General features: G+C 34.8%; 1 protein-coding gene across 2 annotated transcripts in view; it reads left to right on the top strand.

Moving 5' to 3' along the window:
• ino80 (INO80 complex ATPase subunit) overlaps positions 1 to 14,951 on the top strand; it is a 191,659-nt gene that overhangs the window by 53,418 nt on the left and 123,290 nt on the right. For both annotated transcript variants that reach the window (XM_051919982.1, XM_028821952.2), the window contains exons 10-15: positions 3,641 to 3,836; positions 9,407 to 9,474; positions 10,041 to 10,250; positions 11,457 to 11,537; positions 12,379 to 12,474; positions 14,680 to 14,739. In XM_051919982.1, coding sequence (XP_051775942.1) covers positions 3,641 to 3,836; positions 9,407 to 9,474; positions 10,041 to 10,250; positions 11,457 to 11,537; positions 12,379 to 12,474; positions 14,680 to 14,739 — 711 coding nt within the window. The remainder of the gene's footprint in view (positions 1 to 3,640; positions 3,837 to 9,406; positions 9,475 to 10,040; positions 10,251 to 11,456; positions 11,538 to 12,378; positions 12,475 to 14,679; positions 14,740 to 14,951) is intronic.

The raw sequence follows: 14,951 nt of genomic DNA, 5'->3' as shown, positions 1-14,951 counted from the left end.
GCACCACACACTTCCGGTTGACCTTGCCTAGAAATGGAATAGCAACTGATAATGTATACTGTGTTCACATTCTCACAGTCAGATGGTAAATACCAGTTTCTGAGTAGGAAATTCCACGTGAACGCTCTGCAAACACTGAGCTACCCAAATTGTCCAAGTTGTGCCATAACACTTACCTTTCAGCCTTAGTCAATTGTATAACATAAATTATATAACCTGGTCCGACAGAAATGCCATTTTTGGTCGAATGGTTTATGAGCAAAGTGATACACATTTAATATGTTTATTTTGCTCTTTATTTACATGAGGAGCACAAGTAACAAATCAACAGTGACCTTATATTTTTTTTCCAAATAGTCTGAATGGAAACCCCTGTGGGCACACTGAAGTCAAAGTCAAAGTGAACTTTATTGTCATCTCAGCAATATACAAGTATACAGATAGACGAAATTGCGAAGCTCAGGGTCCACAGTGTAACAACATGACATGCAAATAATAAATTAAAAATAGAATTAAAATTTAAATTTAAAATTAAAACACAAACAAGACAAGACCTTGTGCAAAGACAAGACAAAGAAGTAGCAGCAATATTGATGTGTAAGATATGTAATATTATAAATAATAGATATAGATCATACAGAAATTATCAGTGTATGATAAGTTGTTTAAGACATGCGTAAACAATGACAGGTCAGAATGTTTCACAGCAGAAGGATATCAAGAGTGTCAAAATACTTAAAGGTCAGTATGAGATTTTCAGTTCTTTTCTACCTGCACACTCGTCTTTGCAGGACAGTGGCTCGCACTTATAAAGTTCTGTTTTTAGAGGTGGTTGAGGCTGTGTGGAAGGTCCCAGAGGGCAGCCTGGTTTTAAGGAGTCTAACAGATTGGGGGTAAAAACTCTTCTGCATCCTGGCAGATCTGGCTTTGATGCTGCAGTATCTTCTCTTGGAAGGTGAAACGTCAAAAAAAGAGCATCTCAAAATATTCTTCCGAGCATGTGAATGCCACAAAGTACTCCTCAAAATCAAAATGACATTGTGGAAGAATGCTAATTATTTTCAACATTGTTAAAAATGTGCTGTTCATCAAAATAAATGTGACCATGTGATTCCTTGACTTGTAAAACACTCAAAACAAGATAAAAATAATTTTTAAAGGTCAAGGGGAATTAAAAAATAAAAAACTAAAAGGTCTCATCATGACACAGTATAAGAGAGCTGCACCATCAACTGGGTACTCTTGAAAATAGATGTGTTAGAAAACGTAATCTCTGGGAGTAATGCAGTAATAGTAATTAAATCACAAAAGGTAGTCATGTTCCAGTCAAAATGGTCATAGTTGAGACTGATTGCAGCCATTACCATTGAATGATTAAACTGGAAAAGTCTGTCAGCGAACAGACACAAAGGACTAATGCTCATGAATACATGTGAGGAGGAAGCCGTGCATACATAGGTGACACTGGCTGGGATACAGTGTAGAACCTTTTAGAAATATGGAAATCAGGATGTACTTTATAACATAAAGTTATAGGAATGTTGTAAACATATGGTGTGACTGGGTGAAAACAGATCAAGGAATCCAGCAAAATGGTGGAGTGCCAACTGGGCAACTTGTTTAATCAGAATCAAAAAAACCCCCAAAAAACTAGTGCCCGGGGCACTCAGGTTTAAAGTCTTCAAAAATCCAAGGTTTCTGAACTTTAGCCTGAGCTCAATCTCCATTTAGGTCCTGGTCCAAAATGAATGCTTTCTTCTGGGGACAGCCCGTTTTTGTGGTGTCCGTGGTGGAAGCGGCTGAGCTTTCTCTGGGCATTGTGGGAGGGGCTAGGTGTCATCCTCTGATATCTTCCCAGAACTGTAGTAGTGGAGAACGAAGAAACCCATTAGCGCCAGCGGATCCTCTCGTCCCAAGGTGGTACTGCATACAATTTCGGAGCCTAGAAGGGGGTTCCTTGGCACACATGCTTGACAAAGGAAAAAACAGATATATGATAATTGCACTATGAAGGTTAAAGAGAAACACATTGGCTGCTGAGGCTTTTGTGCATTTTAATTTTAAGTATTATGTACAGTTATATGCCTACATTATTATGTGTATGCATTTTTATATAAACATATTTGTGTAGTTTTATGCTACAGTCACGTTAAGAAAGAAATCAAGTTAACATTTCTATATTATTAAATTGATATAATAGTCTCTGTAAAATAATTTGAATAGTTTATGTACAGAGACAAGGACTTTATGGGAAAAGTACTAGCTTAAAGGTGCTTAAAATGTAAATGTGGAAGAACATGGAGAGAATTGAGAGGCGAGAAGACAGTATGAATTATTATGGTTTAAAACAGCCAGTGAAGACAGGTGTTTGTGCACATCATTCTAGTCTAGTCACACAAATTCTAGGTGACAACGTTTGATAGAGAATTCCTCAAGGGGATGTTAGATAAGAGATTGAACAGGGCAACTATGAAGTACATTGGTATATAGTTTAAAAAACGAATGACCAGGTATATAAATGTACTAAACAAAGAGCTATGGACAGGGCAACCCAGAGAAAGAAGATGCTTTGAGTTTGCATCTGAGAGCATACCTATGATGATGATAAGCAAATTAATGGTACTGCAGACCTCTGTGAGCATAAAGCCAAACACGGTACTGTTTTTTTTTTTGTCTCTTTCAGTAATGCATTGTAAATGATTATGGCTGATTGGAATGGTTTCATATGATCAATAGCCATGAATTTATGAATTCCAAATAGTAAATTAAAAGATTGGCAGCACATATTATTAAAATGTGCTCCCATTGCACTTGTTGCCATGTAGCCTTCATTCTTTAAAAAGTTCTGTGTATGCGCTTCCAACCCACAAGTCCTCTCTCATCATTGCAAAATATTAATGAGTCAGCCATAGTATTTACAGGAAGAAGTGAGGTTTTCTTAATTGATATATGGTGTCAGTTAATCGATTTCTGACAGCTATCCTTAAACTCACCCCTAGTACCAAGTTATAGATAAATATTATGGGTTTTAAAACCAGAGCTATTTCATTTGAAAAGAATGGTGTGCAATAATCTGCAATATTTGATAATTATCTGATATAATTTTGCAGATTATATTAATTGAAAATAGATTCAGATAGAATGAAAAGTAACTAAAAGATTCATATATCTTTCATGACATTTGTTCAATGCCTTTGTTGCAAAGAAGTGCTTTAGGTGACAAATTAATGTCACCAAAACAAGCAGACAGGTGAATTTTTAAAATTTTATATTGTGTTTTTGCAGCCTTCTCATTTTAATGTAATAACATTTGGAGTTATTTTTTTTTAATATTTGATATTACTAAGTTTGAGCAAAACCTGGAAAATCGTTTAAATTAAATGGTATCAACATTTCTTCTTAAATCTCTCTTTGCACATTTTCCCTTCACTTAAATGTAAGTAACATTCTGTTTTGCATTTTAGTTTTAACATTAGCTAATAAAATAACATTCTGGAACCTGTTTATTCCAGTCAAATGTCATGGAGCATCAAGTGCCACTAGGCCATACCTTTTTCATTTTAGATGAAAATTTATTTTACTGTGGACGTCAGTTAAAGGTCCATAATTAAATGTTTTATTCTTACTTTCTTGCTTGTAGGCAAAGAGGCAACAGAGAAAGCTGAACTTTCTGATCACTCAGACAGAGCTGTATGCACATTTCATGAGTCGGAAGCGCAATATGGGGAGTGATGGAATGCAGGAAGAGATTCTCAGGAAACTAGAGGACAACTCGATGCTTCGGCAGATTGACATTGGTGGTGGCGTGATGGTCAATGTCAGCCATGAGGACTATGGTATTTGGTTGAAACATTTTAATATTTGCCCTAACATGACAAAGCCTATTCTGTTAAAAGTCCCATGGATGAAAACTGACAGATTACATTTTTGAACTCTTGAATTAAAAAAAAAAAATCAATTAAAAAAAATATATAATAAAAACAAGTTTTTGCTGTGATCTAAATTAACAAAGTCAGTGTCAGCACTCAAACACACATTTGCAAATGCAAAGGTAAGATAGTCAGTCAGTTAGTCATTCATTTTCTAACCTGCTTTGTCCTGAACAGGGTCACAGGGGTGCTGGAGCCTGTCTCAGCCAGCATAGGGTATAAGGCAGGCACAACCCCTGAACAGGGCACCAGTCCATTGTAAGGCAAACACACACATACACACACACCCCACCCACACATTAGTGACAATTTATTATTGCAAATCCACATAACATGCATGTCTTTGGACTGTGAGAGGAAACCAGAGCACCTAGAGGAAACCCACACTGACTTGGAGAGAACAGGCAAACTCCAAGCAGGAAGGACCCGGGACGTGAATCCGGGTTTCCTTATTGTGAGGTAGCGGCGCTACCACTATGCCACCGCACCGTCCCCAAAACCAACATAGCTGATTTTAAAATAGTTTTCTCTATTGGGATTTTTATTGCATAATTTTTGACTCCCCTGTTCTTTCATTTGATTCATGACAGTCACAATTATTCTTTGGTAGCTATCTTTGTAGCTTTGTGAATATGTACAGTAGGTATGGGTTTTGTTTTAATTCAGGGAGTACATCATTTTACAAGTGAATCATTTCACAGTTGTGTGTTTAAATGTGTGCAGTCTTGTTTTATTTTATGATTTCAGTTTGGCACCCCCGTGGTTAATACTTCTACCTCAAAAATACAGGGTTTGATTCAGGATTATGTCAGTGTCTCTGTAGACTTTATACATTCTTCCAATGTCTTAATTTCTTTTTTCTGGGTACTCTCCAAATTGTATAAATAAATTGCTGAATTAGTCTTAGTTTAATCAGCATGGTGACATATTGCTTAGTAATGTCAGTTCACTGTTCCAAAGACTGGATTCAAAACCCAGCTTGGTTATTGTCTGTTGGATTTAGGAATGAGTGTACCTTATGATGGACTTCTGCTTTCATGAAATGTTTGTTTGGTCTCTCATATTGGTGACTTCAAGACCTCTGCCACAGTCACATTTGTGAGGTCAGGATGGCCCTAATTTTGCTACAAAGACGCCGGACTAGAATTCTGTATGGTGGCTCCTCATGTTCTTGCACCATAGAGCCATCTTTTGCTCCCCATAAGCCCAGATTGGATTGCACAGGCATAAGAAATGCATGAGTGGATTATTGAAGTCATGTTTAGATGTATCAGTAGCCTATTTTAAATCCAAAAAAGTCTATATGCTTTGGTACCCCTTCTGGCTAGAAACTGGTTACCAGGTACAGAAAACCCACAGGATTGTACAGAGCAGCAAGGAGGAGAAAGCAGCATTAGCAGTAGAGGAGATGCTACAGATGTCATTATTAGAAAGCAGAGGCTGCTTAGGAAGGGTAAGCCCTGCATAGAGGCAAGAAGGTCCTGAAAGGACAATTGCCAAAAAGTTCAGTCAGAAGTACAATAAGTGCAATGTTCCCACACTTCAATAAAGAGCATGTGGAAAAGCAATATGGCAAGGTTTCTTGATCCTCATCTAATCTTATACCATGGTCAAGACGTTGCCAGAAGCTATTGAAGGTAGTTTTAGCCATTTGTCCCTATAGTAAAAGTAGGAAATGTGACCCCAGCAGAGGTCTGAAAGATACTGTACCTTATGACATATTGATAATTGTGTCTGAGAGTCAGGAGAAGTGCTGAGACAGAGGCTTTTTGGTGGGACGAAGAATCAAGGGCTTTGAGATATTGTAGGTAAGAAAGGGAATAATTGTTGGTACTTGGAGCTGTCATGTGGGAAAGAATGGCAGCAGAGTTTTTGTTTTGTTTTGTTTACTTTGTGTTCAGTCAAAAGCAACACTGTTTTAATATATCAATGAGCACCTTGGCATCATTCTAGGTAGAGAGGGTCACTGTGAGGGCAAATGTTTGCAAATGTGCTTTGGGCTTGTAATTGTAATTTAAGTGTGCAATTTAAGAATTAATTAATTAATAGCACTGGCACATTTGTGTTCAGAAAGAAGTAAGTTCCTCCCATAAACAAGCCAAGGATTAAATTTACCTTAAGACTCAAAAATGTGTTGAACTTGTGTGAATAGCAGCTATCTGTACCTTTTGGAATTCACAGATCTAAGGTTTGGTTTCATACAGCATTAGTTTTAAGGCCACCCCATCACCACTTACAGTACCTCTTTCAAAAGGCTAGGCATCCATAAATCAAGACTCAGCTAGCAGTCATTCTTATGGATGGTAAAACACAAGAATGAAATGGTTTGTCTATAGAAGGTAGAATGACTGAGATTAAATCCAAGTAATGTCCAGCATCCTTATAACTCATTGATAGCTACTTATTCTACAGAAAATTAACTCCTTGAGGTAAACAGTTTAAATCTTTAGAGTAACTACATCACTTCCTTTAGCATAATAAAAAAATTATGTATTTTTGCTTTTAAGTGGCTTTAGATGTGAGTACTTACACTGATTACATGATATGATCCTACTTGGCATCCCCAAAAATATTTTTTTTATGTTACCACAATAGTTTTAATTGATAATAAAATGTTAAAAGTTGTTCAAAATATTTGGAGTAACCTTTTATGATTTTGCTGTTCAGTGATACACATTGATATGTTGGACACCCATAAAAAGTTCTCTTTATTTCCTTAGCTTTAAAAGCTGTTGTCCAGGTTAATGGAAATTGGCCTTTTACTGCTCTGCTTTCACCAGCTACTTGCATCCAAATGTATCATGAGCTTCAGTATAAATAAATACATTCATCCTTCTGCAGGCAGAATAGAGTCTGCAATAGACTACAGATAGATGCATTCAGATTTATTCAGTTTTCATTACAACAAAAAAACACTTGCAGTACTGGAAAACACACTTGTATTTGTACCAGCATGTGGTGGTTCATTGGCTTTCAGTGCTATAAGACTCTCCCTTGAGTGTTGAAGTGCCAGCATGCTGTTCAGTGACATTAGTCTTGTAATGTTAAAATTGTTTCCTACTCTTTGGCCTACAGAGCATTTGAAATGTTGGCAGTGTTACCTACTTATTGTGATTCTGTTAATAGCATTTGGATGGCTTGGTCACCAGCTGTCAGGTGCAGTGTCCTTGTGTCCAAGGTTTTTTTTCATTTAAATGATTGTTATTTTATCTGATTGATGAAAGCCATCTTTTTTTTTTAGTTTGAATGCCAGACCATTTTGTTTTCATTTCTAATGCTGTGTAGTTTTTGTGCTGTTGGTGCTCTGTTACATCCATTCAACAAGATTAAACATGTTTTTTAGAAGCTTTAATTTTTCAAATGAATAAACTGCAATGCTATTGAGACTTAACCCACATTTGCAAACCAAAGAAACATTTAAATCATCCATCAATGTTTTTAACTCAACAGGAGAGTCGAGATGAAGTTTAACTGTACCCTATTATCAAGAGATATAGTGCAGAAACAAACTCTTGAAGGAATGTTAGTTCAGTAGAGGGCACACTCTCAGACTGGACCAATTTAAAGACAAAATTAATGTCTATGGAATGATTTGGGGGAAAAAAAAAGACAAAGTCACCAACGAAAGCAACGGGATAAACTGATAGTGACTGGATAGTAGATTGAACACTGAACCCTTATGCTGTGAGGCAGTAGTGGTAACTATTTTGCCCCTGTGTCACACCTAAAATTTAAGGAAAATTCAGAACATTTCTTAATTTTAGTAATGCTGTTCATCAAATAATTTTCATAATAATGTTTTTCTTTATTACTATAGATTAAGTTGGTTTAAGAATGTTATGTTTATAGATAAATAGATGATAGATTATACTTAATATATCTCTCTATTATAAAAGAAAATCTTGAGACGAGATGAGACTATTCCCAAGTGATTTTTTCAAGTCCCGCCCTCCTCTCAACCATTTATGGTTAAAGGCCCACCCCCACAGTCCTCTCATCTCTCATTCGTGTGAATGCTTTTGTCAGACACAGTTCCTGCACTCTCAGCTCTTATAAATTTTTATGTTTTCCTCACTTTAAGTTCCTAATAAAAGAAGACTTATTATGTCCAAATCTTATTGAAGAATTTCATCCCAAAGGGTTATCAACAGAAGAAACGAGTACATGGGCAATCCTAGCACCGAGAAACGATGAAGTCAAACAAATTAACACGAAAATTATTGATTGGTTACACGGCAAATTGGTTAAATACATAACAATAGACTATGCTGAAACAGTTGGTGGTGATCGTGCATAAGATGAAGACATCAACTTACAATATCCCGTAGAATATCTACAATCGTTAACACCATCCGGTCTTCCACCGGCCAAATTAAAAGAAAGATGTATTGTGATGTTATTGCGTAATTTATGTCTGAGTGATGGGCTATGCAATAGGGCAAGATTATTTGTATTCAAAATTGGTCGAACAATTCTGATGTGTAAAATTTTCACAGGCGACAAGAAAGGTAATGTACTACATCTTCCGTAGATAACATTAGACACCAAAGGAGATCTTGATATGCCATTCTTTAAAACGTTTACAATTTCCTGTTAGAAAAGCTTTTGCTATGACAATTAACAAATCACAGGGACAAACATTTGAAAAAGTCTGTTTATTTATTAGAAAGAAAGAAGCGATATTCACTCACAGGCAGTTGTGTTGTCACGATGTAACTCCAAACACGGAATGTAAATTCAATGCGATATTGCCAAAAAGTTAATCCCAAATATTGTTTTTACTGAAGTTTTACAGTAAAAATGTAAGTTTAAAAAGTATTTGCATGTTAATTTCAAAACCAAACAGAACAAAATCGCATAACACAACAAATACCTCTAATGCAACATGAAACATAATTTTCTTTCAATTTTTTATGTTTTACTATTTTTTTTTTTTATTTTAACTATGGTTAATTACTCGCTGTAATGTAAAATAGTTAGGTCTATTATGCATATGTAGCAATTCCCATGAAAATAAAAATCTGTTTAAATTGTACATCCGCTTCCCCATATGTGAACAGCAGATCCGCGCCGCACGGAGGTTGGCGAGCAAAGCAAGCAGGGGTGCAGAGCCCCCTAGTTTTTAAATAAGAAAGTTCACTTCATTATGAAACCAACCTACCATCTGGCTTAATAAACTGCATTAAGAGGGCTATTTGCATTACTGCATTTCTTAGCCCTGTGTCAAAACATATAATTCAGCAAAAATAAACAAAATTATCACTAGCATGTAACACTTTCAAAACTTGCTAAATGCATTTATTAGATTTGTTCTAACATCCAGTACTGGGTTTATGACTTCACTAACCTGTAAAAACTTCTGGTACATGGCCCAGTGAACAACATACAGTATTTATTTGTCAATAAATGACTTGAAAACATACTGAAAATGTATAATCCTGTTGATCTTTGCATTCATTATCTTCATTATTTTTCAGACAGTGAATATTATAAGTCTCAAGCTCTGAAGAATGCAGAGGACGCATACCAGATTCACCAGGCCAGGGTAAGTTGTCATAAACTGAAATTGCATGCGATATTTAGTAGAAAGACTGCACAATGATTGATTATTTTCAGTTACATTTGTCACATTTTGTACTGTGCTTAGTTGTTATAAAATTTTGCCATGCAGCTTCTCTTTATTCGTGTTTGCAGGATGTGGGGGTTGCACTTTATCATTTCTTTGACCTTTATTATTCATTCTCTGCCTTATTTTACTGCATCCCCAAATCATCTTAGATCATTTCTCCTTTCTTCACCAGTTCTTTCTGTAAACCTTACACTTGTCTTGATCTCTGCATATCCTACCAATTATTCTGATCTTATTCCTGTCAATCGTTGCTTTATTTTATGCCTTCTTCATTAAATCCATTATTTAAAATGATATTAACTGCAACCAGCAAATTAACCCATTTAATGAATTCTCAAGGGAAAATATTGCTATATTTACATGATTTTTATAAAGAAAGTCTAATGCAAAATATGTGTACATCTGTTATTCCTGTGTCACTGAAAATTAAATTTAATATTCAATTTAAACAGTAACATCATTTTTCATACTTTGTATTTTAGACAAGGATGTTTGATGAAGAAGCCAAAGACAGTCGATCTGCATCTTTGCAAGTAGCAAATAATACAGGAACAGGTTTTGGAGAGAGTTACAGTCTAGCCAACCCATCCATTCGTGCTGGAGAAGACATTCCTCAGCCAACTATCTTTCATGGCAAGCTAAAAGGCTACCAGCTGAAGGGTATGAACTGGCTAGCTAATCTCTATGAACAGGTGAGCAGTAACAAGTAAACAAGGATTTGTAATGTGTTACATTTAGTAGGCCACAATGTGGTGTATAAGGAAACTTGAGTTAGCAGAAATTAAGCAAAGAAAGGTTTCCTGCCTTCCTGCATTTCCTTTTCTGTTTCATGATTTGTTCACAATTAATTGTTTTTTATTTTCCAAATTACCATCTATGAGAAGGTAGTATCAGTAGTTACCATACTTTGTTGTCTTAAGTTGGTTACAAAACGGTTACTTGAAGGTACAGCTTCAGAATCATTGTTAGAGTGATACAGACAGGCAAAGAAAAAAGTGGTTGTCCAATAATATTAACAAAGTAATCAGATACATTTACTTTGATTGATAATTTGTAAGTGAAAAATTCAGCTCTACTTCACATCTTTGAAGTACTTTGTTATTTATTCACTGGGAGTTGCCGGCACATCAGGCTGTCTGCAGCTGCAATTTCAACACAAAATTTTGACAAAGGAAAATTGCCCATAAGCCAGTTTTCCAGGAAATACTGACCTTTGATTGATCAGTTTTACTTCTAGGTGGGTGGTGTCAACAAATCAGAAATGCATTACTTAAACTAGTGTATAATTGATCATTCCAAAGCAAAATCAATGGAAGAAAATGAATCATATATAATTGTTAAAATATGCAAACGTTTATACAGTGTAGTAAGAAATATAGTATACCATATAATTTTAGAAGATTTTCTCTTGATTTTTGAACAGATTCTTCTGCAGTTTGCAAGTTGGCTGGGACCAAGGTTGAAATGTGTTCAAATGTGTAACTCGAGTTAATATGTGATGGGGGCATGCCTTTTGTTGATATGTGTGCACAGTGTCCTGCTGTAAAAGAAATGAAATGGAGCATTTTGCACAAAGTGGGACACTTGCAGGATAATTTTGTATCAGTTTTGCTACAAGCTATCCTAAGTCTAAAAAAGGATCAGTCTGGATAAGATAAAGCAGAATGTGTATCCTGAAAACTATTCTACACATATTTGAAAGATACTATATGACATTAAATGGCCAAAGCAGGATGTCTTCTGTTTATTTACTCTTTATGGCTTGACAAATCCCTCTGTCCTCTGTTATAATAATTCACCTTCAACATACTCAATTTGTTTGATGTTACTTTGGAAATTATATGTTAGGAGCAATGACTTAATGTACAGTGACTGAATTGAGTTTTTTCCTTTTGCAGGGTATTAATGGCATCTTAGCTGATGAAATGGGGTTGGGCAAAACTGTACAAAGCATTGCACTTTTGGCACACTTAGCTGAAGTAAGTATTTTTTGCCTTGTCATTGATTGTTAATATGATATTTTTCATCAATGCTAAATAAAATAATAAACATTTAATTATTAATTTTAGAAAATTATAGTTAATTATATTTGTCGCAAAGGATGAATGTGTTTTAATTTTACATTGATTGTATATATTAGTAATGATAGATAGATAGACATAAAGGCAATGTAAAATTGATGGATGGGATAAATTTTATGTAGAAAGATTCATTTAATGAGTGCAATGTAATAGGTGGATCGACATGAAATATAATATTTAATTGATAGATATTTCATTGCAGTGTTATAGAAGTACACACATTACAATAGCTTCACATACATAAACATTGAACAGAACTGAATCAAGTCTAAGCCATAAAATAAATAATTATTTCCCATAATCTGTTTCAAATCAAAAAGTGTAATTGGCATAAAATATTTAATTTTGTCTGGTTTTCATGCACACAAGCTTAATTAAGAGTGTTCCTGTTATTTAAACCATTCCATAATAATTTATGTAGAAATTCCTAAAAGCTATAAAAACAGAAGAGAGTCTTGGCAGAATCACAAGGTGACCTTGTCTTCATTTACTGAATGTGGAATATGTGAAATTGGTGCTTAAAATAGGGGAATTTAATAACAAGATTTGAAGAAATTTAAAAAATAAAGTCAATATGTTTTCTGAGTTCTTACTAAGTTATAGTACTGTTTTTGTGTTATCGGGGAAAGGAACTGTACAATTCTAAAATTTGTGGTCAGTTTCCTGTTTTCTTTCCTTTTTGCCACCTGCTCTCAAAAATGTAAAGTTTTAAAATACATCTCCCCGTGTTTTGTTTTAGCGTGACAACATCTGGGGGCCATTTCTAATAATATCTCCTGCTTCTACACTAAACAACTGGCATCAAGAGTTTACAAGATTTGTTCCAAAATTTAAGGTAACCTTATTGAATTATTTAAAAAAGATACATATAACAAGTTTTAAGCTAGGAAAACCTTTTGGAAAAAGACATGTTTAAAATTATGCAAAATGAGCAGGAAGAATTCAGCAAACTCTTGCTTGGTAATGTTGAATTGATGTATGCTACCTGGTCTGTAGGTATAAAGAATACTTTATATAAAGCTGTATACATTTTTCTTTTTTATTAGGAATATATAACTTGTTCGTGGACTCTCTGAGCTTAGAGAATCTCGCATGCATGTCATACGCCTTCCTGCCTGGTCTCGGGTAACTGAATTTGAGTCTCTGTTTACATTATTTTGTAACAGAACAATTGACATTTTATGTAATGGTGAGGTCACCCTTAACACTTGAAAAAGATTTGATTTAGCCAATAAACCAGCCATTCAGCTTATCTCATTAAATTACTCTTTATAGCTTATCTCATAGTAAGCCTGACAGGGTTGAATTTAGTATTAATGCATTTAATTTGTGTTCCAGGAATAAGGACAGACTCTGTTATTATATTTAAGATGAATAGTATGGTAAAATTAAATAAAAATTTCTATGGTATGGATTTTAGCAAAGAGAAATATCTGTTACTTAGGTTGACAATTTGAATGGTGAAGGACTTCATGATTGGTGCTATCAAGGATGAGGTATAAGTGAATTTCAATGAGTTTTTTTTTCTTATTGTCACTTTTATAAAGGCTTCTCTGGAGTGAAGTTGAAAACTTTATAAACACTTTATTAGAAGCTCAGTGGGGTAGTAGAGTGAGATATGTGCAGTGAAAGCACAATGTGAATTACTAGGCTGATGAGCAAAGTTTTTCTATGGGAAAGCAAGATGAATGCTGAGCCTGAGCAAGAAGACTGGTGTGGAGATGATAACCTGTTTGATGAGAACGAATAGGGCATTGCTGTTTGAACAGGAAATACACCTCTGTACCCAGCCTTTATAATGGAGATATTAAACCTGCACCTCTGTACCCAGTCGTTAAATTGGAGGTAGAAAACTTGGAATTGTTGGTGGATGGCACAAGCAGAATTATGTGTAGCACGTGAAGTAAATGAGTTTTGAGTGCAAGTGTCCAGCCATCAGTAAACCCAAATTAAAAAGCTTTTAAGCTGATTATAGTAAAATAAAACTTGGTATATATACTGTATCTTAAAACAAGAATACCCATATGTAAACTAAGGGATTTTTAAAATTGAGACTTACTGTAACATAGTAAGATTAATTGTTGTTTTTATTTTAATTCTTATATTAATAAACAACCATTTGTTTAATGTACTATAAAATAATCTAACATTCACAAACCTGCTTAATCTAATTCAAAGTCATGGTCTTGTGCTCACTGCTACCAACGTCTATCCTGGTAGCACTGTGCACATGGAAGGAATGGGATGTGATCTGTCTCAGGTTCCACTCTTGCACATGCCCATGCTCACACAGAGCAATTTAGAATTTCACTCACACTAACACATATTTTCAGGTTGTGGAAAGTAACCTGAACTAGCCCTAAAAAACAAACAGAAACAGGGAGAATGTACAAACTCCATACAGTCAGCAACAGAGCATTTAATTTATATCTTGAAAGATGAATCTTTGAGGCAACAGAGTTAATTGCTGCATGAATGTGCTGCTTGTTATCTGTTTGTTAAAGCAAAAATCTCACGAAATTCAAAAAGAAGCTTTACATTAGCAAAAGCATTAAAGGATCTGCTAGTGTGCATTGTCAATTGTGCCTTTCATCTTTTTGACAAGGATGTATTGCTTATGTTTTGATGTTCTTTTATCAGAACAGTACATCCAGCATGACTAAATGTCTTTGTCATCTTTTTCTTATTATTGTACATTGTATAGCACTAATGTTCTGTTTCATATGAAGTAGTACCTCAGGCACTGCTTCACCACATGTACTTCTTTTTTTAGTTACTTTTTGTTGTATTGAGTGCAAGTGCAAAGAATTCCAATGTACTGGCCACATGTGAGAAAGAAAACTCGAGCTCTGCAAATTATTTAAAAAATGTGTGAACATTTTTTTGTTTCTTGCTTCCAATCTTTAGTTTTAATACCAAGAACTTTGTGAATTCCCAAAAATGCCCAACAGATGTCAGCAAATCCCTTTAAAACGTTCCAAAAAGTAACACCCTAATTTCAAGCAAACGTTTAAAACTGTTCTTTTTATATTTGTTTCAGGTATTGCCTTATTGGGGAAATCCCCATGATAGGAAGGTAATTCGTAAATTTTGGAGTCAGGTAAGAATGAAGAAGGATGTTTTTCTGTGTCTTTTTCCTCGTTTCAATCGACAGCCACTTCAGAATTTATCATGTAAATCCTTAACAATAAGCAGCTTGTAAAAGCATATAGATGAAAGGAATTATATTTTTATTTAAAAAATTGGAAAGATTATTTAATTTCCTTTTTAAAATGCATATTGTAAGAACTATAAGCATCATGTGAAATTTTT

Source organism: Erpetoichthys calabaricus, chromosome 16 (assembly GCF_900747795.2).
Source record: "Erpetoichthys calabaricus chromosome 16, fErpCal1.3, whole genome shotgun sequence".
In the NCBI taxonomy this organism is placed as follows: Eukaryota; Metazoa; Chordata; class Cladistia; order Polypteriformes; family Polypteridae; genus Erpetoichthys; species Erpetoichthys calabaricus.
This window is presented reverse-complemented; position numbering and strand designations above follow the sequence as displayed.